Source organism: Muscardinus avellanarius (genome assembly GCF_963383645.1).
Source record: "Muscardinus avellanarius genome assembly, chromosome: 8".
Taxonomy (NCBI): Eukaryota; Metazoa; Chordata; class Mammalia; order Rodentia; family Gliridae; genus Muscardinus; species Muscardinus avellanarius.
In genome coordinates, this window is record NC_137794.1 from 71,032,024 (window position 1) to 71,058,419 (window position 26,396).

The 26,396-nt window shown below is 40.7% G+C and overlaps 1 protein-coding gene across 2 annotated transcripts in view; it reads right to left on the minus strand.

Annotated features, from left to right (window-relative positions):
* ROS1 (ROS proto-oncogene 1, receptor tyrosine kinase) overlaps window positions 1-26,396 on the minus strand; it is a gene marked incomplete at both ends in the record, with an annotated part of 148,486 nt that overhangs the window by 109,860 nt on the left and 12,230 nt on the right. For both annotated transcript variants that reach the window (XM_080700734.1, XM_080700733.1), the window contains 10 exons: window positions 1,085-1,182; window positions 2,137-2,321; window positions 2,900-3,022; window positions 4,863-4,939; window positions 5,558-5,759; window positions 12,649-12,787; window positions 13,661-13,809; window positions 16,213-16,273; window positions 22,615-22,641; window positions 25,380-25,439. In XM_080700734.1, the coding sequence (XP_080556860.1) occupies window positions 1,085-1,182; window positions 2,137-2,321; window positions 2,900-3,022; window positions 4,863-4,939; window positions 5,558-5,759; window positions 12,649-12,787; window positions 13,661-13,809; window positions 16,213-16,273; window positions 22,615-22,641; window positions 25,380-25,439 (1,121 nt within the window). The remainder of the gene's footprint in view (window positions 1-1,084; window positions 1,183-2,136; window positions 2,322-2,899; window positions 3,023-4,862; window positions 4,940-5,557; window positions 5,760-12,648; window positions 12,788-13,660; window positions 13,810-16,212; window positions 16,274-22,614; window positions 22,642-25,379; window positions 25,440-26,396) is intronic.

Genomic DNA, 26,396 nt, shown 5'->3' on the forward strand with positions numbered 1-26,396 from the left:
GGAGGAATACAGGTTCACCACCAGCCTCAGCTACGGAGTGAGGCCCTTTGCAACTTAGTGAAACCCTGTTTCAAAATAAAAAATAAAATAGGGCTGGGGGAGTAGCTCAAAGGGAGACTCTCCCTGGGTTCAATCCCCAGTGCCACAAACAATAAAAAAATAAAAAATAAAGCAATAACAATTTTTTTCAGAAAGGCTAATTTCTGGACAATAAAATGTTATGGGCTATATATTTTTTTAATCAAAATGAAAACTTTCTTCCTACAGGAAAGAATAATGTTAAATCTTGCCTATATGAGCCTCGAATATTAGCTACGAATTTGTTATTTTTCTGGACATACTGAAGAAATGATAACCCCAAAATAGTTTCCTATGTTTTCGTCTTCCACATTCATGTACACTTAGAGTTCACAAAATACACTCACAGTGAATACTTCATTTTATTCTCCAAAGTACCCAACTGAGCATTCTCTTCCCTATGTGGCTGGATAAACCAATGGTCACAGTCATAAAGTCACTGTGAGATTATACTGCAATTTAGCAGCACAACAGAGCTCAAATATGTTCATGGCCTTTGTGAGGGAGGGAGGAAATATTATTTGTAGTTGAAAACTTATACTCATTATTAGACATCAAAATCTGTTTTCGAAGGGTTGATGCTAGCAGTTTTCTAACTAAATTGGCCCTTTGAAAGATGTGTGAATGAGACCTGGGATGTAAAATAGAGCCAAAACGCTCAGCAAAAGTCATGTGTACAATGAAGGGGCCTCTCTTGGGACGGTTGGGGGGACAATGTGATATCAAGTTCCTCTACAAAGTGGTGACAAATTCAGAACTAAAACCCAGGTTCCTGAACCTCTGAGAAAAGGTTTTTCCTGTATACCCACATTTTGCTGGAGAAGTTTATCAATTTGAAAGAAATTTCTCCTGGCTCTACAGAATAAAAACTTTGCCTAAAATTTTTAATTAAATTTACCTGAGATAAGACTGGCTCATCTGGCGCCACAGTGTTTCATGAGCAAGCAAGTTTCACAAAGACTTCTGCCAATGGAAGAGAGCCTGTATTTATAGGGCTAGTCCTTACCCATTATAGGAATCAGCCACGATTTTTTGAGGTGCGATAATGGAGGGCGGAGTAATTTCCTCAAAATTTGAGCAGTTCTGTAAGTCACAGACACATACCTAAAGAATCAAAAATACATCAGTAGAATTAATGCCTAATTCAGCTGACAAGTATTTCCTGAGCATCTGTTCTGGGCTTGCAATTATACTGATCACTAAGTACTTTTCAAACCAAACAAGGGAAGTCCTTAAAAGACAATTGTATATCTTATATTCCTGCCTTGTAAAGGCCCCCAACTATTATTAACATTTAAGCTGTATCCAAGCTTATAGGCTTCCAGATGTTGTGAGGTCTTTTGCTCATTGTGATAAGCCTGTACCTTCCAAAGAAATAGAACATGAAATGCATCAAGATTGTGTCTTTTCAAATATCATAACACTATCATATTTTTATTTTTATTTTTATTTTTATTTTTATTTTTATTTTTTTGGTGGTACTGGGGGTGGAACCCAGAGGCTTTCTACCTCTGGGCTATACTCCCAGACCTTTTTTATATTTTGTTTGTCTCACTCAGTTGCTGAGAGCCTCACTAAGTAGCTGAGGCTGGCTTCGAACCTGTGTGTCTCAACCTCCCAAGCACGAGGATTACAAGCGTGCGCCACCACGCCCGGCTACACTATCATATTTTTAGAGATCAGTTACTACAGCTACTCCCTGGTTTGAAAGAAAATTACATAATTTTAAATGTTTGCAGCTGACTTTGACCATGATGGGCAGTTTTACCTAACGTTAACACAGGAATCACCACTATTTTATGGCAGATGAATTATCACATAAACTCATTACTCTGGAAAATTACAAATAAAGATGGTTTAATGGTAAGTCAGAACTAGTCCTAGATAAAGGCTAGACTCTCTTGCAGACCAGATTTAGGTTTTGTGACTAATATAGTGTCCAAAGTAAGTATTCATTGAGTATTTATCAAATGAGAGAATTATTTTCACTTTTAAACATACCAAGATATGCATATCACTATCAATATATAATTATTCACTTTAAATTCTCAGGCTAACCTGTTCATCCATGATGAAGTATATTCTCTGGTAAAGCCAGTCTATAGAGATGGAAGAAATTAATCCTGAACCTCTGTAAAAAATTCTCAGGTCAGACACATCAGACATGTTGGCAGCCTCCTTCACCCATATGAGAGCTCCTTCAGAGAAATAAACCACTTGCTGGTGGATATTAACTGATATTCCTAAAAGAACCATGCAAATACACATATATTATATATACATTATTTCATAACAACCAGGACAAAAAAAAACTTTCATGAAGAGAATTTATTTCTGTAATGTTTAATAAAGAGATCAAAATAGAAGACATACAAGCCGAGCGTGGTGGTGCATGCTTGTAATCCCAGCATTCGAGAGGCTGAGACTGAAGGATCATGGTTCGTGGACAGCCTCAGCTACTTAGTGAGGCTCTCTGCAACTTAGTGAGACCTTTTCAAAATAAAGGATAAAAAATAGGGCAGGGGGTGTAGCTCAGAAGTCAAATGCCACTGGGTTCCATCCCCAGACCCGGAAAAAAAAAAATAGAAGACATACATTAGAAGAGCATGTTATTCCAAATTCTTCAAATATGTATGAATATATTAGAAAAATATATTCTATAAATAGTATAAAATAATTTTTTGTTTTGTTTGTGGTGGGTTTTATTGTTTGTTTTGATTTGGGATTTTTTTCAATATTTCTCTCTTCTAAAAGTATTTCTTTCAAAAACTCCAAATCTTTCTTTTCACCCTAAGGAAGCATTTCTTTCTCTTATACTGACCTGTAATATTATGGTGTATAGCATCTGACCAGAGGCAATGTGCTTCATCTACTAAATGTTTCAAAGATCTCTTTCTTAGAGAAGTTTTTCTGGATAAAAAGAGCCACTGTTCCTCTTCTTGAACTGAAAAACGACATGATTTGCAGGCACACAGACCAATTGTACGTGTAGTAACACACAAAAAAATGCCAATAGCACTATTCAAAGCAAGAGAAATCTTTCTTAAAATAGACTGGTCATAACAAAGAGAGAAGGGTCCTATGTTTTCTTTAATATGTATAGGATAGGGAGTAACTGGGATACAAAAGAAACTCCAGATGATGAGGAGAAACTTCAGGGAAGCCAGGCAAGAGATATAAGGGTAGGGGTGGAGAAAGACAGGATAATTAATAGAAATACTACTATAAAGCATTTGAATATATACCAGCGTCAATCTGGGTACCCCATATTGGGAGGAAAGGAAATGGGAAGACACCAAGAGCATGTGCATGTAAGTCATTGTCAACATGATTTACGTTTACATTATAATGTGAGACTATAATGCACCAATAAAAGCACAAAAACAAATAATTAAAAATAATTAAAATTTTTAAAAAGAGAATTATCATATTTTACTTTAAGGCACTAGGACATTTCATCTATGGTATAATCTACATTATTTCATGATTGGGGGTTCAAAGTACAATGGCAGTCAAATAGGACTAATGTGTAGGTACCTCCAAAATAACATCACATGATATATCACCATTCTCAACATCCTTGCCTCAATAGAAGCTCAACTCATAGTCCCCAACCATGAGCATTTGCTCGATGGAGTGGTCCAGCCCCAGCAAGTTGTTCACAAAGCACACACATAAAGGCAGACATTTGTTATCTCTGAATAGTCTTCAGTACCTTTCCCTTTGAGGCAGGAAAAGAATTCTTAGAGAACTCGAAGTTGAGGGCTACAGAACTGTGCTTGATAGACTGCTCAACTGGGGACCCATGCAGGGGCCATGGTTGATGAACACTTTCAAGCCAATTAATAAATGGTATGCAATAATCACATAACAACCTTAAGCCTGGTCTATATTGAACCTGCCCTTTGGACATGTTTCTTATATAACAAAAATATCTCTCCTTTCCTAGAGCCTAAGAACAGCCAAAAAATTAAAAAAACAAAACAAAAAACTAAAGGCTAGTGATAATTAATATCTAATACCTACTGCAATGGATGTTTGCAGACTAGGGTAAGAGGTAATCAAATCGGCAAAGGCAATTCTTGTGAAAATAGAAAATAGCTTCCTAGAATTTTTAGTCCCTGAGTGTTATCCAAAAACACTAGTTTCTTTTGAAAATGTCTAGTGCTTCTTGAAAAGCATTTTCATTTATAATTTTGATCACATAGGCATCACACAAAGAGTATTCAACCACTCAGGAAATTGTTAAAATACTAAAGTCAGTGAATGGTACTTATGAAATAATAGCAAAAGATAATTTGGCAGACTGAATATTCAAAATGGTAAAACTAAAAATTATTAAAGTCCAGATATACTTAAAAATATTAAGGAACATGGAAAAATATCTGATAAATGATGATATATAATGTAAAATGGGGATTAGGGCAGAAAGGCTGTGTGTATCTCCGAAGTTGATCACTGTGAATCGCAATTGTTAGAGATTTCGGTTGAAAATAAGGATTTACTTGAGGCCCTGATTTTCAAATCCTTACATGTTTGCATTCTGTTTTTAAAATTCCTAAATTCTAATGTGAAAACTCTCAATCTAACCAGTTGTTCTATTTGTCAAGTACTTAAGAGTCACTTAAAATTGAAAGCTTATCAAGTACCCAAAAGACAACATAGACTTGGGCAGAAAAGAAGGGATCTTAAGGTCTCCCAGACGACCCAGGACCGCTGACCTCAGAGCCCACCCTTGTCACCCTTCATTCCTGGGGAACAAAAGGAGCGACCCTGGGCCGTACCTGCTGAGGATAAGGTGGTAATACTAGATCCTGCTTCTGGCCCCTCGCCAACTTCATTTACTGCTGCAATAGAAAACCTATTCCAAAAAAAATTTTAGAGAGATGTGTTTCACATAGCATTGTGAACATCAGATAAAATTAGAAGGAGCAATAGCGTTTCTATTTAAAGGATGATGTGGCAGTGCGCATATCTAGTTACTCAGTGCCACTGCTCAGCACTAAAATGACCATCAATCACATCCTTGTTTGCTTTCCTCACAGCACAACTCAGGGTCACCGAGGTCAAACATCGAAGTCTGCTATTTACATGACCCCCACTCCTCCCCGCATTTAAAGATACCTTAGTAAATGCCACAGAAGCTAAATCATAAAATGATCCCCAATGGTTAATAAAAATACCATTAACAGAATTTTACCTCCTTTTTTCATGTTGGGTCAAATGAGGAAATGACATTCCTGTCATTTTTGTTATTTTTATTAGCTTATATTTACAAATATACATTTGAAGATATTTTTGCTTAGGATTATGTGCCCTCATATGATGCATAGAGCTTGAGAAAAACCGTAACTTCCACCCAACAGCATGGAGTCAGTGGCACATCTCCAAGTACATTTAATCTTAAGCTGTATTTTTGAGTAATGATCACACCTGCAGCTGCGCTGAGCCCATCTGCCTTGGCACATCTTGGTCTTACCTGTAGGTGGTGTCTGGTAAAGTGGAGTAAAACTGGAAACTGGTTCTTTGTGTCCCTGAATCTAACTTTTGGTTTTTGCTGATTAGCCTTAAGTTATAACCTAATATAGGTCCCCCTGGGAACTGGGGGGGAGCCCAGCTGACTTCCACAGTGTCTGGACTTGAGCTTTCGATGTTCTTAATGAAAGGAGCAGTTTCAGGAACTGAAAGAGAGAATGACAACGGCACGAGAATGAAGTCGTGCAGAGTCCATGTTCTTAAAACAGGACAGGAAAATATTGCAGTTCATGAGAATTAACAGAATATTTTAATTAAAAAATAGGTGGCGGGGGGAGATGATAAGAATCTATGAGCTGTAACTCTTGGTCCTGAAGTTACACTAGTTAAGTAATAGAGTTCCCCCAAAAGACTCTTTCAAATGTTATTTTCTTCACTTCAAACTTATGAAATATAATTTTTAAAGTACATGAAATAGGATAAATATTTTTTAAAGTGCTGTTGAAAATATCCAGAGACCTAAAAGGAGTTAATTCAGAGATGGAACCAGGTTAGGAAGCAGAACAGAAGCTGAACAAACTGGAGTCAATGATTAACAAGATGAAAATAGTAAACCTGCGGCTTTCTCACTCTCGAGCTGTGGCCTGACCGGTTTCACCTGCAGATGTGGACTGAGATAAGCCGTCTACTTCACTTTTATCACCATCAGCTCTGGTGACGCAGACTCTACCTCCTTACCCCAGAAAGTCCCTGGGAATCCAGGAGGACTGAGTCTCAGCAGGGTGAAGGGAGCACTAGTCACACGGACATTCATTCATAGTCCCCAGGCATTGCCAAAGCAGCAAAGAACAGAAAAGCAAACCAATGATCCGAGAGCCTCGCTTCATCCACGCCTCCCCTAATTTTCATGCCTCCTCCCCCTGAATCCACATCCTTATGTTTCCTCTCCATAGAGAGACACACTTTGATGTCACCCTGCTCTTGGGCAGACTTCTCTCCCTCTGGACTCTCTAGGCAAATGCTCTGCCTCACCTCTGGCTCCCCCGAGTTGGAAGGAATGAGGCAGGTCAGCCTTCACACTGCACGCTGTTAATGCACGCTTGTAATCCCAGCGCTTGGGAGGCTGAGACAGGGGGATTGCACAGATTCGAAGCCAGCCTCAGCTACTTAGTGAGGCTCTCAGCAACTTAGTAAGACCCTGTTTCCAAATAAAGTATAAAATAGGTCTGGGAGTGTAGCCTGGAGGTAGAAAAGCCCCTGAGTTCCAGCCCCAGTACCACAAAAAATAAAATTAATTAATTAATTTATAATAAATAAATAAATGCCCTCTGTATTGGTCTCTCAACCTTTCTATGATACAGTCCCTTGCAAACACTCAGACTAGTCTTTAACAAACACTGGCACTTTGTGTCACTGCTCAGTTCATTGTATCATCACTTTTGTGAACAGGAAAGAGGGAATTATCTCCCACTGAATTAGAATCAAGATGTCAAAAAAAAAAAAAACGGATTCATAAGAATCAGTGCCCAGACATGATCTGCTCCATTCCAAGCAAGTTAAATGCCACCTTTGTACTATTAATTATTGGGCAAATATTTTCAACAAGAGCAACAACAACAATAAAAAAAAATCCTCTCTGAAACGCTGGGATTTCTTGTCTAACAACCATTCCTCTTGGCTAAACAACTTTCTTCTGAACCTGCCATCCCTGTCACTGAGAGGCTGAGACAGGAGGACTTCAGATTTGAGGCCAGCCTCAGCAACTTAGTGAGACTGTAAGCAACTTAGCAAGAACCTGTTTCAAAATAAAAATGGCTGAGGGTGTAGTTCAGAGGTAGAAAGCCCCCTGGGTTCAGTGCCCAGTAAAATACACACACACACACACACACACACACACACACACACACACAGGAGGAAGAGGAGGAGGAGGGGGAGGAGGAGGAGGAGGAGGAGGAGGAGGAGGAGGAGGAGGAGGAGGAGGAGGAGGAGGAGGAAGAGAAGGAGAAATAGAATTGTGTTTTGAAGCCGGGCATGGTGGCGCACACTTGTAATCCCAGCATTTGGGAGGCTGAGACAGAAGGATTTCAGTTCGCTGACAGCCTCAGCTACTTAGTGAGGCCCTCTGCAACTCAATGAGACCCTGTTTCCAATAAAGAATAAAAACTAGGGCTGGGTATGTAGCTCAGAGGTAGAATGTTCCTGAGTTCCATCCCCAGTGCCGAAAAAAAAAAAAAAAAAAAAAAGAATTGTCTTTTGAAAAACCCCAGTTAAAAGGCAATTACAGAGCCAGGCATGATAGCACACACCTGTAACCTCATTACTTGGGAGGCTGAGACAGGAGGGTTGCAGGTCCAAGGACAGGCTTAGCAACTTGACAATACTCTCAGCAACTTGACAAGACCTTGCTCCAAAATAAAAAATAAAACAGGTCTAGGGCTGTAGCTCAGTGATAGAATTCCCCTGGGTTCCATCCCCAATGCCAAAAAAGGCAATTATACGATCTAAAATCATATCATTCTCAGAGATATAAGAAAACGGGAGTATACAGCAATAAAATCAAAACAGATAAGCTTCTACGTACTGATATGGCATTAAAAAAAAAACCAGGAGGATCTAAAACATGAGAATGCTTTCCATGAGAAAGATACCCAGTAGGGTCTAGAAGACCTAGAGGGGATGTGGGCTTGCATTTTCAAAAGAAAGGCCCAGAAATGGAAAGCCAAACTTGCCTTCTTCATAACTGTGATTTGAGCAGCCGTGGGTCCTGGACCACCATATCTCTCCAGTGCTAGAATACAGTTCAGCACTGTTGGAGAACATGAGGCATTGCTTAAAGCAAGACAGGGTCATATATTCTGCTCCAATCTGGAATATATCCCATCCCCAAGTACTGCAAAAATTAAAAAACAAAAATAAAAAATAAACCAGGCATGGGTGGTGCCCGCTTATAATCCCAGTGCTTGGGAGGCTGAGACAGGAGGATCATCGGTTGGCGAACAACCTCCACTACTTAGTGAGGCCCTCTGCAACTTAGTTTGAAAATAAAGAATAAAAAATAGGGCTGAGAGTCTAGCCCTGAGGTAGAATGCTCCTGTTTTCAATCCTCAGAACTGCAAAAAAATTAAATAAATAAAAAATTAAAAAGCTAGGGGTATAGCTCTAAGGTAGAATACTCCTGAGATCAATCTCTAGTACCAAAAATGATAAATGAATGAATAAATAAATAAATAAATGTTTGGAAAATGGCAAAGCTGTAATATAGCAGAAAAGATGGCTTTGGCACTTCCAGAGATAATGTGACTGTATCATAGTCAATCACCCCATTTTTAAAACACTTTCATCACTTAGCTTACATACACCATGGGCTCCAGAGTTTGCTCCTACTTGGTGCCCTCTGCTGTCCCCTCCTCCTGTTCCTGGCCACCAAGCACTGGGATGCCCCTGGGCTAACACTTTCTCTCCTCTCTCCAACCTACATTCATTCTTATCCTATCACTGCCAGGCCCATGGCTTGAAATCACATCTACATGGGAATAACCCCCACACTGATATTTCAGGTATCTTCAAACTACCCCTTGAGTTCCAAATTTATACATTTAATTGCATCTGTGACAACTCTATTTGGATCTCTGGTAGGAGTCTCAAATTTTACTTGGTCAAAACAGACCTTCTGTCTGGATGGTGGTGCATGCCTATAATCCCACTACTTACTGAGACAGAAGGATCACAGGTTTGAGGACAGCCTCAGCAAATAGTGAGACGCTCATCAACCTAGTGAAACCCTGTTTTAAAATAAAAATAAAGTAGGGCTGAGAGTGTAGATAGAAGGTAGAATATGCTGGGTTCAATCCCCAGTACCAAAAATTAACAAACAAACAAACAAAAAAGCCTTAAAGCTGCCCTCCCACCAGTCTTACCCAGTCTTAGTAAATACCAAAGCAAGCTGGTCGTGGTGGCGCACACTTGTAATCCCAGCACTTGGGAGGCTAAGACAAGAGGATCACAGTTCATAGACAGCCTCAGCTACTTAGTGAGGCCCTTTGCAACTCAGTGAGACTCTGTTTCAAAATAAAGAAGAAAAAATAGGGCTGGGGTGTAGCTTGAAGGTAGAACGCCCTTGGGTTCCTTTCCCAGTACTGGAAAAAAAGAAAAAAGCAGTACTCAGGCGTTCAAACTGGAAATTCTAAGCTACCCAGCTTCATCCTCCATCCTCCTCATCAAATCCATTCTACAACCACATTGGCTCTGTCTTCAGAGCCATGGTTCCGCCATAACCCTTGGACTCCTGATAGCCCCCTGCTTCCTTTGGCCAATCTCTCCCCATAGCCTGTGCGTGCAATAGCCAGAATAAAAAATGTTAAACTTGAATCAGTTTGTTTAAATTTGTTTAAAACTCTCTGAGCCCAGCATGTTAACATTTGCATGTAATCTCAGTACTTGGGAGGCTAAGACAGGAGGATTGCTGGTTTGAGGACAGCCTCAGCAATGTAGCAAAACTCTCAGCAACCTAGTGAGACCCTGTGTCAAAGAAAAAAATTAAAAGGGCTAAAAGTATAGCTCAGAGATAGAATATTCCTGGGTTCAATCTCCAGTACCACCAAAACAAACAAACAAATTAATTAATAAGCTGGGTATGGTGGTGCATGCTTGTAATCCCAGTACTTGGGAGGCTGAAACAGAAGGATGACAGGTTTGAAGCCAGCCTCAGCAACTCAGTGAGGCTCACATCAACTGAGTGAGACCCTGTTCCCAAATAAAAAATAAAATAAAATAGGGCTGGGGGTGTAGCTCAGAGGTCTAACGCCTCTGGGTTCAATCCCCAGCACCACAAAAAATAATAATTAATTAACTAATGCCAGGAGTGGGGTGATGCATGCCTGTGATCCTAGTACTCAGGTGGCTGAGATAGGAGGATTAGCCTCAGCAACTTAGCAAGGCCTTCAGCAACTTAGTGAGGCCCTGTTTCAAAATAAAAAATAAAATAGGGCTGGGGTATAATCTGGTATTTGGGGCTGGAGATCAATCCCCAGCACCAAAATTAAATAAAGCAAATGGAAAAAAAAAATTCTGTGAAGACTTTCTGTCACACTTAGAATAAGTATTTCACTCCTATCCCAGACTCCATGACCCTATAAGGTCCAGCCCCTGGGCTTCCTGTGTCTCTCCTCTCCGTCTCTCCCTCTCACCCCCTGCATCCCAGCCACTCAGCTAGTCTTCTAATCAACCCTGCTCAGTGCCACTGCAGGCCCGTTGTCCTTGCTCTTCCTTCTCTCTGGGAAACTCATTCCTGCACGTTTGCGTGGCTTCCTGCCTCGTATTATTCCAAGCCCGGCATGAACGTCATTTTCAGAGAGGTCTTCCTTGGCCAGCCCTCCATCTAACACGAGTCGCCTCCCCAGGCGTTCTTTCTCACCCGCACTGCTTTGTCTTTTTTTTTTTTTTAGCACTTTCTCCTACATGAAATTGCACTGTATTGTTTAGTGAAATGCCTCCTCATTTCTCACGCTGTATCTCCCCATGGGTCTTGAGTAAATACTGCTGTCTCTTACCCTCCCTATTCTCTCATAGAAAGAAAGATGAGCTCCTGCTCATGGCAGCAGCCTTTGTACCACGATTCTCTAGGATAATCTGAAGATCTTGAAAGAAGCTCTTTGGTTTCCTTATGCTTCCCTTTCCAACAAAATCAGCAAGCGGCAGCAATGTCTGCCCTGCAGATGGCCTTTCCCCTACATGGGTTGTTCTAAGGCCTAAGCTGGGAGCAGGGACTTAGCAAGCTGTTCCCATATTTCATTCATGCAAAGCTACGTCATCCAACTTAATCTTTACCAGAAGTCATGATGAGATTCCTGCACTCACCTTAGACCCTCATGTATTATGTTTTAATAGATCCGGACTCAGGCTAGGAAGAAAGATGCTCTTTATTGGGTCTTCTCACGTTTCCAACAAATACTTTTGCTTAGTCCCTTGGCTGGCTTGTCTCTCCCAGGTGGAAAGTAAGCCCCACAAGTATTGGCACTCTACAGTCCTTTGACTCTAGTACAGTTTCCGGGGTATACTGGGTGTTTAAAGAATATTTATGGAATGAATGAAAAAAAAAACAGGTAGGTTTTAAAAATAGAAGGCAAAATAACCAACTTTCCAGAAATAAAAAGAAAGGATTCTCTTCCTAGATTGACTGTTTCATAGACAAAGCAGTTTATAACATAGGAAACAGAAAAACTAAAAATTATTTCAAGAAATGAATATAAAATCCAGACATTTTTTGCTGCAGCACTACTATCCCTTGGCATTTCTCTTCTAGGTCACTATAATGGCCACCTACCAGGTCTACCCACCCACACAGTCCATTCTCCATGAACCAATAGAGTGATCATTTGAACCTAACTTTCATGTTAAAAGGATCTCTTTGATGTTCTGTGGAGAATAAAGGTCACATCAAATCATGTGGCTCCTCTGCTCAAAACCCTACAGCGATCCTTTCTCCACAGTTTACAAAGGCCTCTGACTGACTGTGATCCCCTCCCGCCCCACCCGGAGACCTCATCTATTACTCCTCCACCTCTTTCACTTGCTCCAGTCACACTAACTGCCTGCATATTCTTTGAACCGGCCAGGGATCCTCTGGTCTTGGGGTCTCTGCATGAGCCATCCCTCTGCCTGCACTACGCTGTCCCATATATCTGCTTGGCTGACCCCCTGGACTCCTTCAAGTCTTCTTCTGACCACCTTATTTAATGCTGCAACAGCCTCTTCCTCTCTTCTACTCCCCATTTCTAATCCCCTAAAATACAATCTTACTCAAAATGCTCATTTTACCAATAGCTCACCAGATCCATGCCACTCACAAAGCACTGTCTTTATTGATTATGTTTACTGCAGAGCATATTTCTCCTCCATCAAAATGTGAGCTCCACAAGAGCAGGGGTCATCGTTTTGATCACAGAGGTACTGTGAACATTTCTTTGGCACATAGTTAGGAACTCAGTTGTTGAATTCAATTAACAAGGAAACAGATTTATTTTATCACTTGAAAACAAGCTAAATCGAAGCTTTACATAATGTCCTCATTTTATAAACAATGTATACAAGCCATACCTCCATAAGGATGAGTCCTGTAACTGGGACTTGGGGGAGAATACAGCTGCAGCTGGGCGGTGAAGATCCAAACCACTCGAAAAATATATTCAGTGAACGGATGCAGGGGCTCGACCACATAGGAGACCTTTGACATGGTCTAGATCCATGAGAGACCAATAATCAGTATCTACTGAATTACTGCCACTCAAGAGCAATAGATTAATTTGTAGGAGATGGATAATGGCCTTTTGGACATTGGGCCACCTAGCTCCTGCCAGATAAAATGAAAGAGAGGCCAGGAGCTTAGAACTGAGCTATCCAGACATGAGTCTGCATAATTCATACAGGAATTCTCTCCTTTAACATAGCAAAATGTGGATTAAATCATATGCCACTTACTTAAATGTCTCTATATTAATAAATTTTATGTCATGGAACTATTTTTTTTTGCTGAACTTTCACATGCTTTTCTAAAATTCATAGTCCTAAATGACTACCATAAGCACCATTTGTAAATCTGAATAAACCCCTCTGAAAATCTTCCTCCTGCCTTCCATCTGAGCAGGAATCATTTTATGGGGGATGGGTAGATAATGGTTATGGGATGAATGGTTGTGTGATGCTGCACCGAAGAAACTGTATATGTAGCTAGTAATATATTATCCTCATAAAAAGAGGCTTTGCAGAGAAACCAAAATTAAAGTCCATCTAATTCTACCATTTGTACTTAAATCTTTTCAAGAATGCATTAATACCAATAAGTATTTTCTCTTGTTCACAGGGGATATGTTCCAAGACACCAATGGATACCTTGAAGGCCCAGAGAGCACCAAACCCTATACACAAACACCATTATACCAGTACTGGAACAGCTGATGTGATGACCTGAGCAGCTACTGAGTGTCTAATAGATTGGTAGCATATACAGTGTGGACACACTAGACAATGGGATGGTTGACTTCCTGCTGGGACCGAGCATAAAATCCCTTTATACTACTCTTTGTTTAGCTACAAAGGCAACTCTGCATACCTCTGTGTAAGTCCAGCTTCCTGGGAGTTGTGCATACTTCCACTGAATGATGTACTTTACTCCAGAGTTGTTAGCAGGTTTCCATCGTAATGTCACGCTATGGTTTCCAATGGAAGAAGCAAAGGGTGCTGTAGGGAAGTCTGTGTGTTCTGGGGAGAAAACAAGGTTTCTTTCATCATGCACGTCAAAGCAGGACAGCATGTACCTGTTTTCTCTGGGACTCCTGCACTCTCCTGCTCCAGTGACTCATCTGAACAGCCAGCGGTGCACATGTTCCAGGAGGTCATTTCTTTTCCTTCTTAACAGGCAGGCAATATCAAGGGTTCTGAAAGTACCTGGTGTTTTTAGTTTTCTACTTTCTTACAGGCAAGGGGGCAGGTGCCAGAGACATGTCTGTGGTACTGCAGAACCACTGTTACTCCAGGCTCTATGTTGCCAAGTCTACTGTGGTTTGCCAAATCTACCCCAATATTTTTTTATACTACAATTATGCTGTTACTGTACATCATGTCAACAAGGTTATTTTGCTGTTTTCTGTTGTTTGTTTGTTTGTTTGTTTGTTTGTGGTACTGGTGTTGGAATCCAGGGGCATTCTACCTCTGAGCTACACATCCAGCCATATTTTTTATTCTTTATTTTGAAACAGGGTCTCACTGAGTTGCAGAGGGCCTCACTAAGTAGCTGAGGCTGTCTACGAACCGCGATCCTCCTGTCTCAGCCTCCCGAATGCTGGGATTACTCATGTGGGCCACCACGCCCGGCTTGTTTTGATTTGTTTCTATGGTACTGGGGATGGAATCCAGAGGCTTTCTATTTTTGTGCTACACCCCCCACTATACCTCTGAGCTATACTCTCATTCCTATTTTATATTTTGTTTGGAAACAGGATCTCACTGGCTTTGAACCTGTAGTCCTCCTGTATCAGCTTCTCAAGTACTGGGATTACAGGCATGTGCCATCGGGCCCAGCTAACAATTATGTTTTATATGTACACATTTACTGCCTTTATGCCAAAAGACTCTGCATTCCACTCTTTTGCATTACAAGACATCTCATGACTTCCAAACATTAGGTCCATTTCAGTATGTAGCACGCATTTGTTAGGTGCTATTTACCAGGCACCACAAAAGGGGCTGTATTTCTGCATGGTATATACCACCAGGATGAAATACTTTTCTTTTCCTTTTTCTATTTTTTTCAAAATGATGATGAATTTAATGCTTCAACTTTCTTTTTTAAGAAAAAAAATAAATCACTACTCAGTTTAAAAAAACATGGTAGAGCCAGGCGTGGTGGCGCACGCTTGTAATCCCCGCGCTTGGGAGGCTGAGACAGGAGGATCGCACAGGTTCGAAGCCAGCCTCAGCTACTTAGTGTGGCTCTCAGCAAATTAGCGAGACCCTGTTTCCAAATAAAATATAAAAAAAAAAGGTCTGGGAGTATAGACCAGAGGTAGAAAGCCTCTGGGTTCCACCCCTAGTACCACCAAAAAAAAAAAAAAAAATCATGGTAGATTTTGCAGAGAGCTTAAAATGGTTAAATAGAAAGCCTCAGAGTCTCAATCTTACTTAGAAAAACAAAACTGGTACAGTTCTAATCATTACAGACAATGGATGTGAACTAAAGTCCATACTCTGTGACCCAGAAGAGTTAAAACCATTTCATCTAAGGGCCTGGCCTACAAAGAGGGCTAGCACAACCCTTTTCTGCTTTTCTATTTATGGTTTATTTGGGGCTATGATAGTTATATAAGCAAAGCACAGTTCTACTCCTCTCCCCCCTTAAATGATAAAACCCTCAGCATATGCCAGGGATTCGCATATGTTCCATAGACCTTGAAGAAGATTCCAGTGACAGTTATCAGCAGATGATGAAGGAGAAACAGGAGACATCAGAATGAGATATGCTGAGAACCTATCGGGCAGTGTAACCAGTTATATAAGTACATGCAAACTTCATGGCTAAATATTGATGTATGTTTCAAAGCTATGGTGATGCATATAGAAAGTCAGAAGGAAAGTAGATATCAAGCTATCAAGGCAAGAGCAAGGCAACTGAGAAAGCAAAGCTGGACTGAGCTCCATACTACTTCCAATACGCAGCAGCAGAGATACAAGGCTCTGCCTTCGGACAAGTGGGTTGCAATTCCAGTTATGTCTCTTACTAGCTATATAGCCCCAAGCAAGCTTAAACTTTGTTTCTCAATTTTCTCATCTGTCAAATGAGGTTAATTACAATGTTTATACCTCTGAACACAAGAGGAACTAATATCTATAAATTAACAAGAACAGCCTGACTCATAATTAATTAATAAAAATAGCTTTACCAGCTTGTACCATTAAGATGTGTGACTACAATACACCAATAAAAAAGAATTTTAAGAAAAGAATGGCCTCTACTTTTGAAATTATTGAATTTTCTCCATTTATATTTTTGGTCCCACTGAAACGTAGAAGTCTCAGTATTCTAAGAGGTGCTTCATTATGCTTTCACAAGGACAAGTGACTAGAGTGGTGGCCATCAGCTCACCATGGTCACCTGCACTTTCTTACCCAGAACTTCCTCTTCATAGGCACCTTCCGCGCTGCTGCAGCCGACCTCACAGGACTCTCGCTGCAGAAGAAAGGTAACACCGCATCAGAGCAGCCCATGTGCTCCTTTTACTCACGAACTTCAACTAAAATCTGAAGCCTGACATGCAGGTGTATCCTTTAATCAACTGTTTCAACTCAAAGCAATACCTAAAGCTCCCACTGGCTAGTGGAATTAACCCAGTGCCTCCTATATGTTTTTTTTTACCATATTCTATAGTAATAATAATAATTTAACAAAGCAACCTAGTACACACATACATATTGAAAATAAGATTCTAGAAGCACTACTTAGTTTTTCTCCATGTCTAGCAGTTTTTTTGAAATATAATCACATACCGTAAAATCTGTCATGAACACAGTTTCTGAGGGCTTCTAGTATATTTCCAGAGATGTGCAACCAGCATCACACTACAATTTTAGGACATTTTCATCATCCCCAAAAGAAACTTCATAACTGTCATGTGTTCTTATATATTTGCTTCTATTCCTTTGCATTGTGTTTCGTGGTGGCACACATCTATAATACCAGTACTTGGGAAGCTGAGACAGGAGGATCACAGGTTCGAGGTCAGCCCCAGCAATTCAGTGAGGACCTCAACAACTTAGTGAGACCCTGTTTCAAAATAAAAGGCAAAATAGAGCTGGGGTATAGCTCAGAGGCAGAATTCACCTGTGTTCAATCCTCAGTGCTAATAAACAAATAAATAAATAAAATCTAATGATGATTAACATCTATTAATCAGGAGTATTATGCCAGGCGTAGTGGCGCATGCTTGTAATCCCCGCGCTTGGGAGGTGGAGACAGGAGGATCACGAAGGTTGGAAGCCAGCCGCGCTGGCTTAAGAGACCCTGTTTCCAAAAAAAAAAAAAAAAAAAATAGGTCTGGAGTGTAGCCCGAGGTAGAAGGGCTTCCAGAAACCCCAGTACCACCAAAAAAAAAAAAAAGAGGAGTATTTATTTAATCAATAAAACACCAGTTTCTTGTAACTTTTAACAGATACATTAATATCAGCTGCAGAAAAAGAAAAACTTAAAGAAAAAGTACACATTGTAAAACCACAAAAATAATATGATCGATCTTCCTACTTTCCTTCAATTTACAATTATACCTGGGACAACTTGCCGTTGTTTCTCATGATAATAGTAGAAGCCTTAACACAATATCTTTTCCCTGAAAAGAAGGGCTGTACCTAGCAAATACTAACTGTTCAATGCTAGATGAAGGCACTAAAAGGAAGTGGAGGCTGAGAAGCCCAGGTGTGCTTAGGTAAGGATTAATTTACATGCCTGGGTTTGGACTCGGTGTTATTTAAGGTGAGTGTACCTTTCACATCCTCTTTGCAAATTTCAGTAAAACACATTTAACATAATTCATTAACTGAAAAGAAGAAGTACACATAATAGCCACAAAAGGATTCTATTACATGTGTTTTTTTTTTCAGTAAAGAAAAACTGAGGAAAAAGAAAAGAGAGATATTTGAAAATATAAGTAGAATGAAGAATATAGGTAAAATGAAGGTAGAATGTCCCTAGGTTCCATCCCTAGTACCGCATGGGGTGGGGGGGGGGAATATAGCTAATTTTAACAGGGGAAATTGTGGCCATTTTTCCTGGACTTTTTCAGTGGAAATAAATAATAAAAAATTCCATCTTCTGAGAGTTTATAGGTTATCTCAAGGGGAGGCAAAGCTATTAACTAATCCTCCCCTCCTCTGCCCCCTAATACATGGAGGGGGGGGAAGTTATCCTGTGTGTCTTCAGCTCAAGTTGCCTAGAGAAAATTAGAGGTGTTTGAGTCTAAGCGATTCGCAGAATCTGAGCCAGAAATCCCTGGATGGGACATTCATACAGCGAATTTCAGTAACTGAGCTGCCCTTTTTAGCGTAAAGCCAGGTCCACCTGCGTGAGCCTGCTGTATCTCCTCGCTGCCTCATTCCCATTTTTCTATAAGTAGTTAGACCATCTTTCTTGTCTCTTTGGCTCTGCCCTCAGTTTCCCAGCCTGCAATCACTTTTTCTAACTTCTCAAAAACATAGAAGACACACCTCACCACCGTACATATGAACTACATCATTGTTTCCTAAAAGATCATTCGGTCATTCACTCAAGTATATAAAACCAAGTGCAGTGGTGCACATGCCTGTAGTCCCAGTACTTGAGAGGCTGAGACAAGATGATCGCAGATTCCAGGACAGCCTCAGCAACTTAGTGAGGCCTGTTTCAAAATAAAAAAATAAGAGCCAGGCGTGGTGGTGCACCCTTGTAATCCCAGTACTTGGGAGGCTGAGACAGGAGAATCACAGGTTCGTGACCAGCCTCAGCTACTTAGTGAGGCCCTCTGCCACTTAGTGAGACCCTGTTTCAAAATAAAGAATACAAACTAGGGCCGGGGGTGTAGCTCAGAGGTAGAATGCCCCTGGGTTCAATTCCTGGTACTGTAAAAAATCTAATTTAATTTAATTTAATTTAAAAATAGGGCTGGGGATATGGCTTAGAGGTAGAATGTCCCTTTGTTCAATTCCTAGTACTGCATAAAAAAAGATATCTAAGTCCTTTTTGTACCATGTGCTGTTTTAGGCTCTAAAAATATGGCAGTGAGCAAGACGGTAAGTTCCTGCCTTTGTGGCACCTTCACTCTCTTAGAAGGGGACAGACAATAAATGAATAGCTAGTTACTTTTGTTTTGTTTTATGATACCAAAGAGTAAACTCAGGGTCATTCTACCTTTGAGCTACACGTCCAGCCTTTGTTTGTTTGTTTGTTTGTTTGTTTGTTTGTTTGTTTGTTTGAAACAGGGTCCCACTAGGTTGCTGAGAATCTCACTACATTGCTAAGGCTGTCCTCAAACCTGCAATCTTCCTGTCTCAGCTTCCCAGGTACTGGGAATTACAGGCTACACCACCATACCCAACTGAATGTCAATTACATCAATGCCAATCACTAAGCCAAACATGAGAAGGAAGGAGGGGGAGGGAACAAGGAGGGAATTGGGTAAGAGCTAATCAGATGATGTGTGCATGTATGCCTCCACCATTTTGTAACCCAGTAAGATGTATGACTACAATGCACCAATAAAAATTTAAATAAATAAATAAAAATAAATAAATAAAATGGGGCTAGAATATAGCTTGAAGGTAGAATGGCCCTCAAGCAAATTCCAATACCATAAATAAATAAATAAATAAATAAATAAATAAATAAATAAATAATATAAAATCAACCAAAAAAAGTTCAGATAATGAAAATAATAAAGCAAATCAAGGCAAGGGCACAACTGGGCATGAAGGAGGCTTCTTCAGTTAGCATGATCAGGAAGGACTGTGAGAAGGTGGCCCTGAAGCCATTTGAGTGATGAGAAGGGGCTGGGCTTGCAAAATCTGCAGGATAAGGACAAAAGCCTCAGGCAGACCAGCCAGCTGCACAGAAACCTAGAGAAAGGGAGCGAGCCAGGTCAGACTAGGAGGCAGTGAGGCAGGCCACACTGGGTGGCTTATGATTTTTCCCAAACAGCAATGAGAAGCCATAAGAAGGTTTTCAGAAAGGATAAGCTCTACGCTTACTCTTGGCCCAAAGGCTGAGATGTTATGATGAGATCCAATTTCTATTTTAAATGGTGAGGGATAAGGTCTCTCGCTTGCTAACATTGTTTTCCCAGGCACACTTTGCCAGTCTCTCACTTCAAAGACTTTCCAGGCTTCCTGGGTGGCAACTTTAAGGAAGGAAGAGTCTGATTTCCTAAAGGAGCAAACAACTGAGTTGAAAATCTCTCTATATCCATGTCTATCAATGTCACATGTACTCCTGTTTAGTTCCACTTTAGTTGAAGTGTAATATTTTAAAGGGTAAAATAGCAAAGTACAAACAAAATAATTATATAATAGTGGAAGAAGAGATTCACCTTATTGAAGCACAGACCACTGGGCAGCATAATGCTTAACGGGGAACTAGGCAACTACACATGAAGCCGGGGCAGCTTCATCGCTTGAGAGCCTCTCTCCTGGGACTGCCTGCCGCTGGCATGATCCTGTTACGGGCTGTTCTTTGGGAGTAATTTTGCTTTAATTACATAAAAGCATTCTCAGGAAGTTTGTTTTTCAAACCTCAATCAGGAAAGATCCTTAAATGTCTATTGACATACGGGGTGGATTTTCCCTCCATTTTATCTTTTTTTAGCCAACTGTCACCTGCATCCAGGATCAAGGAAAATCCCCAGATGAAGAGTTGCCAGAGACTACTGAGAAAATGTTTCCATGTATTATATCTTGTTCTTATTTATTTATTTATTTATTTATTTATTTTGGTGGTACTAGGGATGGAACCCAGGGTCATTCTACTTCCAAGCTATACCCCCAGCCCTATTTTTTAGTCTTTATTTTGAAACAGGGTCTCACTGAGTTGCAAAGGGCCTCACTAAGGAGCTGAGGCTGTCCTTGAACTGCGATCCTTCTGTCTCAGCCTCCCAAATGCAGGGATTACAAGCGTGCGCCACCACGTTTGCCTCTAGTTCTTATTTTTGTTCTCCATTCAGAGGGGATTTTTCTGCCTTGCAAATGGGTGATAACTTCTACTCCTTCTCCAGGCAGAATGAGATAGTTCTCTTCTCTGGTTTCAAGCACATTTAAGCAGAACACAAGATAGGTTGTAAAGTGAGAAATAAGAGCCCGTCATAGTGGCGCGCGCTTGTAATTCCAGCATTTGGGAGGCTCAGACAGGAGGATCCAGGTTTGCAGCCAGCCTCAACTACTTAATGAGGCCTTTGCAACTCAGTTAGACCCTGTTTCAAAATAAAGAATAAAAAAAATAGTACTGGGAATATGGCTCAGAGGTAAAATGCCCCTGAGTTCCATCCCCAGTACCACAAAAAAAAAATTAAAATTAAAATTAATAAATAAATAAAGTGAGAAACAATTAAAGCTTCTTCATATCAACTATTGTCAATAACTTAATTCTGAGGAAACCAAATATAGGGTGGATAAATTTAGTTTGAGAAAACTACATGAGAAAAGATCAAAATCCTAAAGTCTTTCTAAAGAGGAGAGGAAAGAGGATCACAGAGAGACCAGGCATAAGGTTAAATCTGACATGAAGTTACTTATTATCATGTGGGGGAAAGAAATGCATTTCAAATGTTGGAAAAGAATTATGTTGAATATTGAAGAAAATTGCAATTAGAAGATTCTCTCCATTTCTGTGCATGTTTGTGCGTGTGCCCGTGTGCCCGTGTATGTGTGTGTGCACGTGCCTGTGTGTGTTACTGGGGATTGAGTCCAGGGGCATGCTACCTATTAGCTACACCCCTAGCCCTATTAATGAGTCTCACTACTTGCTGAGACTGTCCTTGAACCTAAGATCCTTCTGTCTCAGCCTCCCAAGTACTGGGATTGCAGTCGTGCATCACTATGCCTGGCTTAAGGCTTTGTTTTAAATTTAATGGATTTCATGGCAGATTTTAACGTGATAGATTTCATGTATGTTTTGGAGAAGAAAATACAGTCTGCAGAGACACACCTCAACGTGCATCTCTCGGGCTCCCTTCCCTCAACCCAACACACCTCTGTCCAGGCTTCAGGAATTACAATTCTTCAAACCAGATTAGAGTAACATACAGTAATTAACACAGGCAGCCTTCTGTATCAGCAGGTTCCGCATCTATGCATTCAACTGAACGTCAAAAATATTTTCTTAACAGCATTTGGAAGACTGAGACAAGAGGATCGTGGCTTGCCGCCAGACTCAGCTACTACTTAGTGAGGCCCTCTGCAACTCAGTGAGACGGACCCTGTTTCAAAATAAAGAATAAAAAATAGGGCTGGGGGTGTAGCTCAGATGTAGAATGTCCCTGGATTCCATCCCCAATACTGCGAAAAAAATTTTTTTTCTTAAAAACTTTATTTCAACTAAACATTTACAGACATTTTTCCTTGTCTTTACTCCCTATTCAGTACAATATAACTATTTACATAGCCTTCACGTCGCATTAGGCATTGTAAGTAATCCAAAGCTGATTTAATGTACAGAAAGATATGTGTAGGCTATATGCAAATACTACACCATTTTATATAAGAGATTGGAGCAACTGAGGATTTGGGTATCCACAGGGGTTCCTGAAACCAAGCCCCCTTGGATATATATGTTTACTTATTGTTATAATATGTATATAAATACATAAACACAAAACATTTATTCTAAAAATGAAATTGTACCATTATTTTTATATCCAAAGTAATAACACTCCCAGGGAAAAAGTCCCTGTGCACTGAAAATGCCTTACAGTTTGTGATTCTTTCGAGTTATCTAAAAACCAAAGGTAAAGGCCTTGGGCTTGAGGTCATCTTTTTTATGAGTAATTGTCAACTCACCTCACAAATGGTGGGATAGGTGTCATTCTGCATTGGGGGAAAATGGAAAATAAAATCACTTAAGATTCTTAAAATTGTAAATAATTTTAATGACACTTAACTGTGCATTTTTTCCAAATTAATTTTGTCCCATCATTGATAAACAACCAACAAAACATAAAAAGGAGCCCAGAGCTGAACCATTCTCCCAGAAGATATAAATAGCTCTAAAAATTATGTTGCTCATATCACTGGGGGAAAAAAATGAAAGAGTATGATGTCTACTGGAAAAAACTTAGTCAGCTAAATATAACCTGTGATGGACTGGGTTAGGATATAAAGGAATATCCACAGAGGCCCAAGAGAGACAAAATGAAATAAAAAGCACCATTAGCTCTGGCCAGCAAAGGCCAGCAGGTTCCTCTGCTCAGACTGGCTGCTTCAGCATCCGCCCTGCTTCTTGGCTGTTGCCTGGCACCAAATGGTACCTCACATTCTCACTTGGCAAGTGTTGATGATGGAGCAGTACTCTGTGCCTGCACTGTGGTTAGTGCAGAGGATACTGTCTGAAAAAGACAGTCCTGCCCTGATGGAGCTTACATGTTGGAGAAAAAGATATTCAATATATATATACCTAACCCCGGGTTTGGTGCCACACACCTGTAACCCCAGTACTTAGGAGGCTTACACAGGAGGATCACAGGTTCAAGGGCAGTCTCAGCAATATAGGAAGACTCTCAGTAACCTAGTGAGACCCTATTTCATAAAACAAAAGCTAAAAGGGATGGGGGTATAGCTAAGAGGTAGAATGCCCCTGGGTTCAAGCCCCAGGACATACACACACACACACACACACACACACACACACACACACACATATATACATATACATATATTCATATATATATATATATTCATTCATAGATATATTCATTTATATAGATATATTCATTTATATATATTCATTCATATATCTATATATGAGTGATTATCTAAATTGAAATATGTGTAACATATACAATAGTCACCAAGTCCAGATGACAAATAGTGCTTTATTTATTTGTCTGTGTGTTACTAAGATTGAACCCAGGAGTGTTCTCAACCTCCAGCCTTATTTTAATTTTCTATTTTAAAACAGGGTCTCAAAGCCAGGCATGCTGGCACATGCTTGTAATCCCAGTATTCAGGAGGCTGAGACTGGAGGATCACAGTTCGCAAACAGCCTCAGCTACTTAGTGAGACCTTGTATCAAAATAAAGAATAAAAAATAGGGCAGGAGGTATAGCTCAGAGGTTGAATACCCCTGGGTTCCACCCCAGACCCACAAAAAAAAAAACTAAAAATAAATAAAACAGGGTCTCACTTACTTACCACACAGTACTGGCCTCAAACCTATAATCCTCCTGTCTCAGATTGCCAAGTACTGAAATTACAGGTGCGCATGATCATGCCTAGCTAAACCCTTCTACTTCCAGGCTGCACTCCCAGACCTATTTTTTTATCTTTTTTATTTGGAAACAGGGTCTCTTAAGCCAGTGAGGGTGGCTTCAAACCTGCGTGATCCTCCTGTCTCCACCTCCCAAGCGCGGGGATTACAAGCATGCGCCACCATGCCTGGCATGCTGCTCTTTTTAATAACTTCCATTGCATGAAGCACACAACCTACAAATGTAGGAATGGGCACAAATAACTCCTAAAAGAAAGTTGGGCATGGTGACACACACCTGTAATCCCCGTATTTGAGATGCTGAGACAGGAAAAGCATAGGCTCAAGGCCAGCCTCAGCAATTTAGTGAGATCTTCAGCTAGTTAGTGAGAGCCTGTTTCGAAATAAAAAATAAAGCCAGGCATGGTAGTGCACACCTATAATTTCAGTACTTGGGAGGCTGAGATAGGAGGATCACAGATTGAAACCAACCTCAGCAACTCAGTGAGGCTTGTGTCACCTTAGCAAGACCATGTTTCCAAATAAAAAATAATAAAATGGGAAAATAGGGCTGGGTGTGTAGCTCAGAGGTAGAATGCCTCCTATGGGTTCAATCTCAAGAAGAAGAAGGAGGAGAAGGAGGAGGAGGAGGGGAGGGAAGAGGAGGAGGACGAGGACAGGACGAGGAGGAGGAGGGAGAGGAGGAAGAGGAGAAGGAGAAGGAAGAAGAGAAAGAGGGGGAGGAGTGGGAGGAGGAGGAAGGGGAAGAACAAGAAAAACAAGAATAAGAACAAGGAGAAGGAGAAGAAATAAAAAGAACTGGGGGTAGAGCTCAGAGGTAGAATGCCCCTGGGTTCAATCTCCAGTACCAAATATATATACTATATATGGTAGTTTTGAAGCAATTGGGCATTCCTTGTTTGTGTTAACCTTCCCTGGCCTTTCATTGCATTAATAATGTTGACCTAAGCAAGTTTTTTTTTTGTGTGTGTGTGTGTGATACTGGGGATGGAACCCAGGGGCATTCTACCTCTGGGGCACACTCCCAGCCCTATTTTTTATCCTTTATTTTGAAACAGGGTCTCACTGAGTTGCAAAGAGCCTCACTAAGTAGCTGAGGCTGTCCATGAACCACAATCCTTCTGTCTCAACCTCCCAAATGCTGAGATTATAGGCATGCGCCACCATGCCCAGTTGATCTAAAATTTTCTACTGTATGTATTACTCATGATATCATATTTTTCCTTTAGCATCAAGCTAAATAGTTGAAACTCCATTGGAATATACATGGGAATTTTATTAGACAACTTTCCTTTAGAGGGAACCAGCAGTATCACATAAAAACATAGTCAATACTTACACAATTTAAAGCACAGTTTTCCTGATCTACAGAGTTCCAAAAATGACATCCTTGGATGCACTGCAAGAGACAACAACAGACAGTGATGACTGAAGAGCTGTGACTTAGCCTTGTTCCCTAGAAACAAAAAGTATCATATAGTGTTTTAGAAATAGAAATCTACCAAGTAAGGTGCAGTCTCCACAGGATCATGTCCTCTGAGATTCTAATCAGAACTGCCATGTCTAAGTAGGTCCAGGTTGAGGGTGGTTCAGAGCAGGGCAGCAGGCTTGCTGAGTGCAGCCCAGCCCTGGGCAAGCCTAGAACCCAGGAGCAGCGCGCCCGACCTTCGGGCACTGGGTAACACTGTCTATTGGGTAGGAGGCAGCAGGTCGTGTCCACAACAGCAAAGCCTCAAGTGTATCCTGGGTCCACGGGCTGTTCTTACACAAGCAAAACTCAGAACTGGGGACAAAACCAGAGGTGGCATGTCAAAACCTAACAGGTAGCAGGGTATGGTAGTGCATGACTGTAATCCCAGTACTTGAGAGGCTGAGACAGAAGGATAGCAAGTCTGTGGCCAGCCTCAGCAATTTAGTGAGACTCTTTATGACTTCGTGAGATCTTGTTTCAACAAAAATAGGGCTGGGGTGCAGCTTAGAGGTAGAATGCCCCTGAGTTCAATTCCTACCAAAAAAAAAAAAAAAAAAAAAAACTAATAAGTAAACCAGGCATGGTGATACACCCTGTGATCCCAGTACCTGAAAAGCTGAGACAGGAGAATCGCAAGTTTAAGGACAGCCTCAGCAAACTAGTTATCCCCTGTTTGAAAACAAAAGAAGTGCTGGGATTTTAGTTCATAGGTAGATTCTGGGTTCAGTCCCAGTAAAACACACACACACACGCATACACACACACATGCACACACACACACATGCATACATACAAACTAAGCTGGGGATGATGGCATACCCTTAAAATTCCAGTACTTGGGAGGCTGAGGCAGGAGGATCACAGATTTGTGGCCTCAGCTAGTGA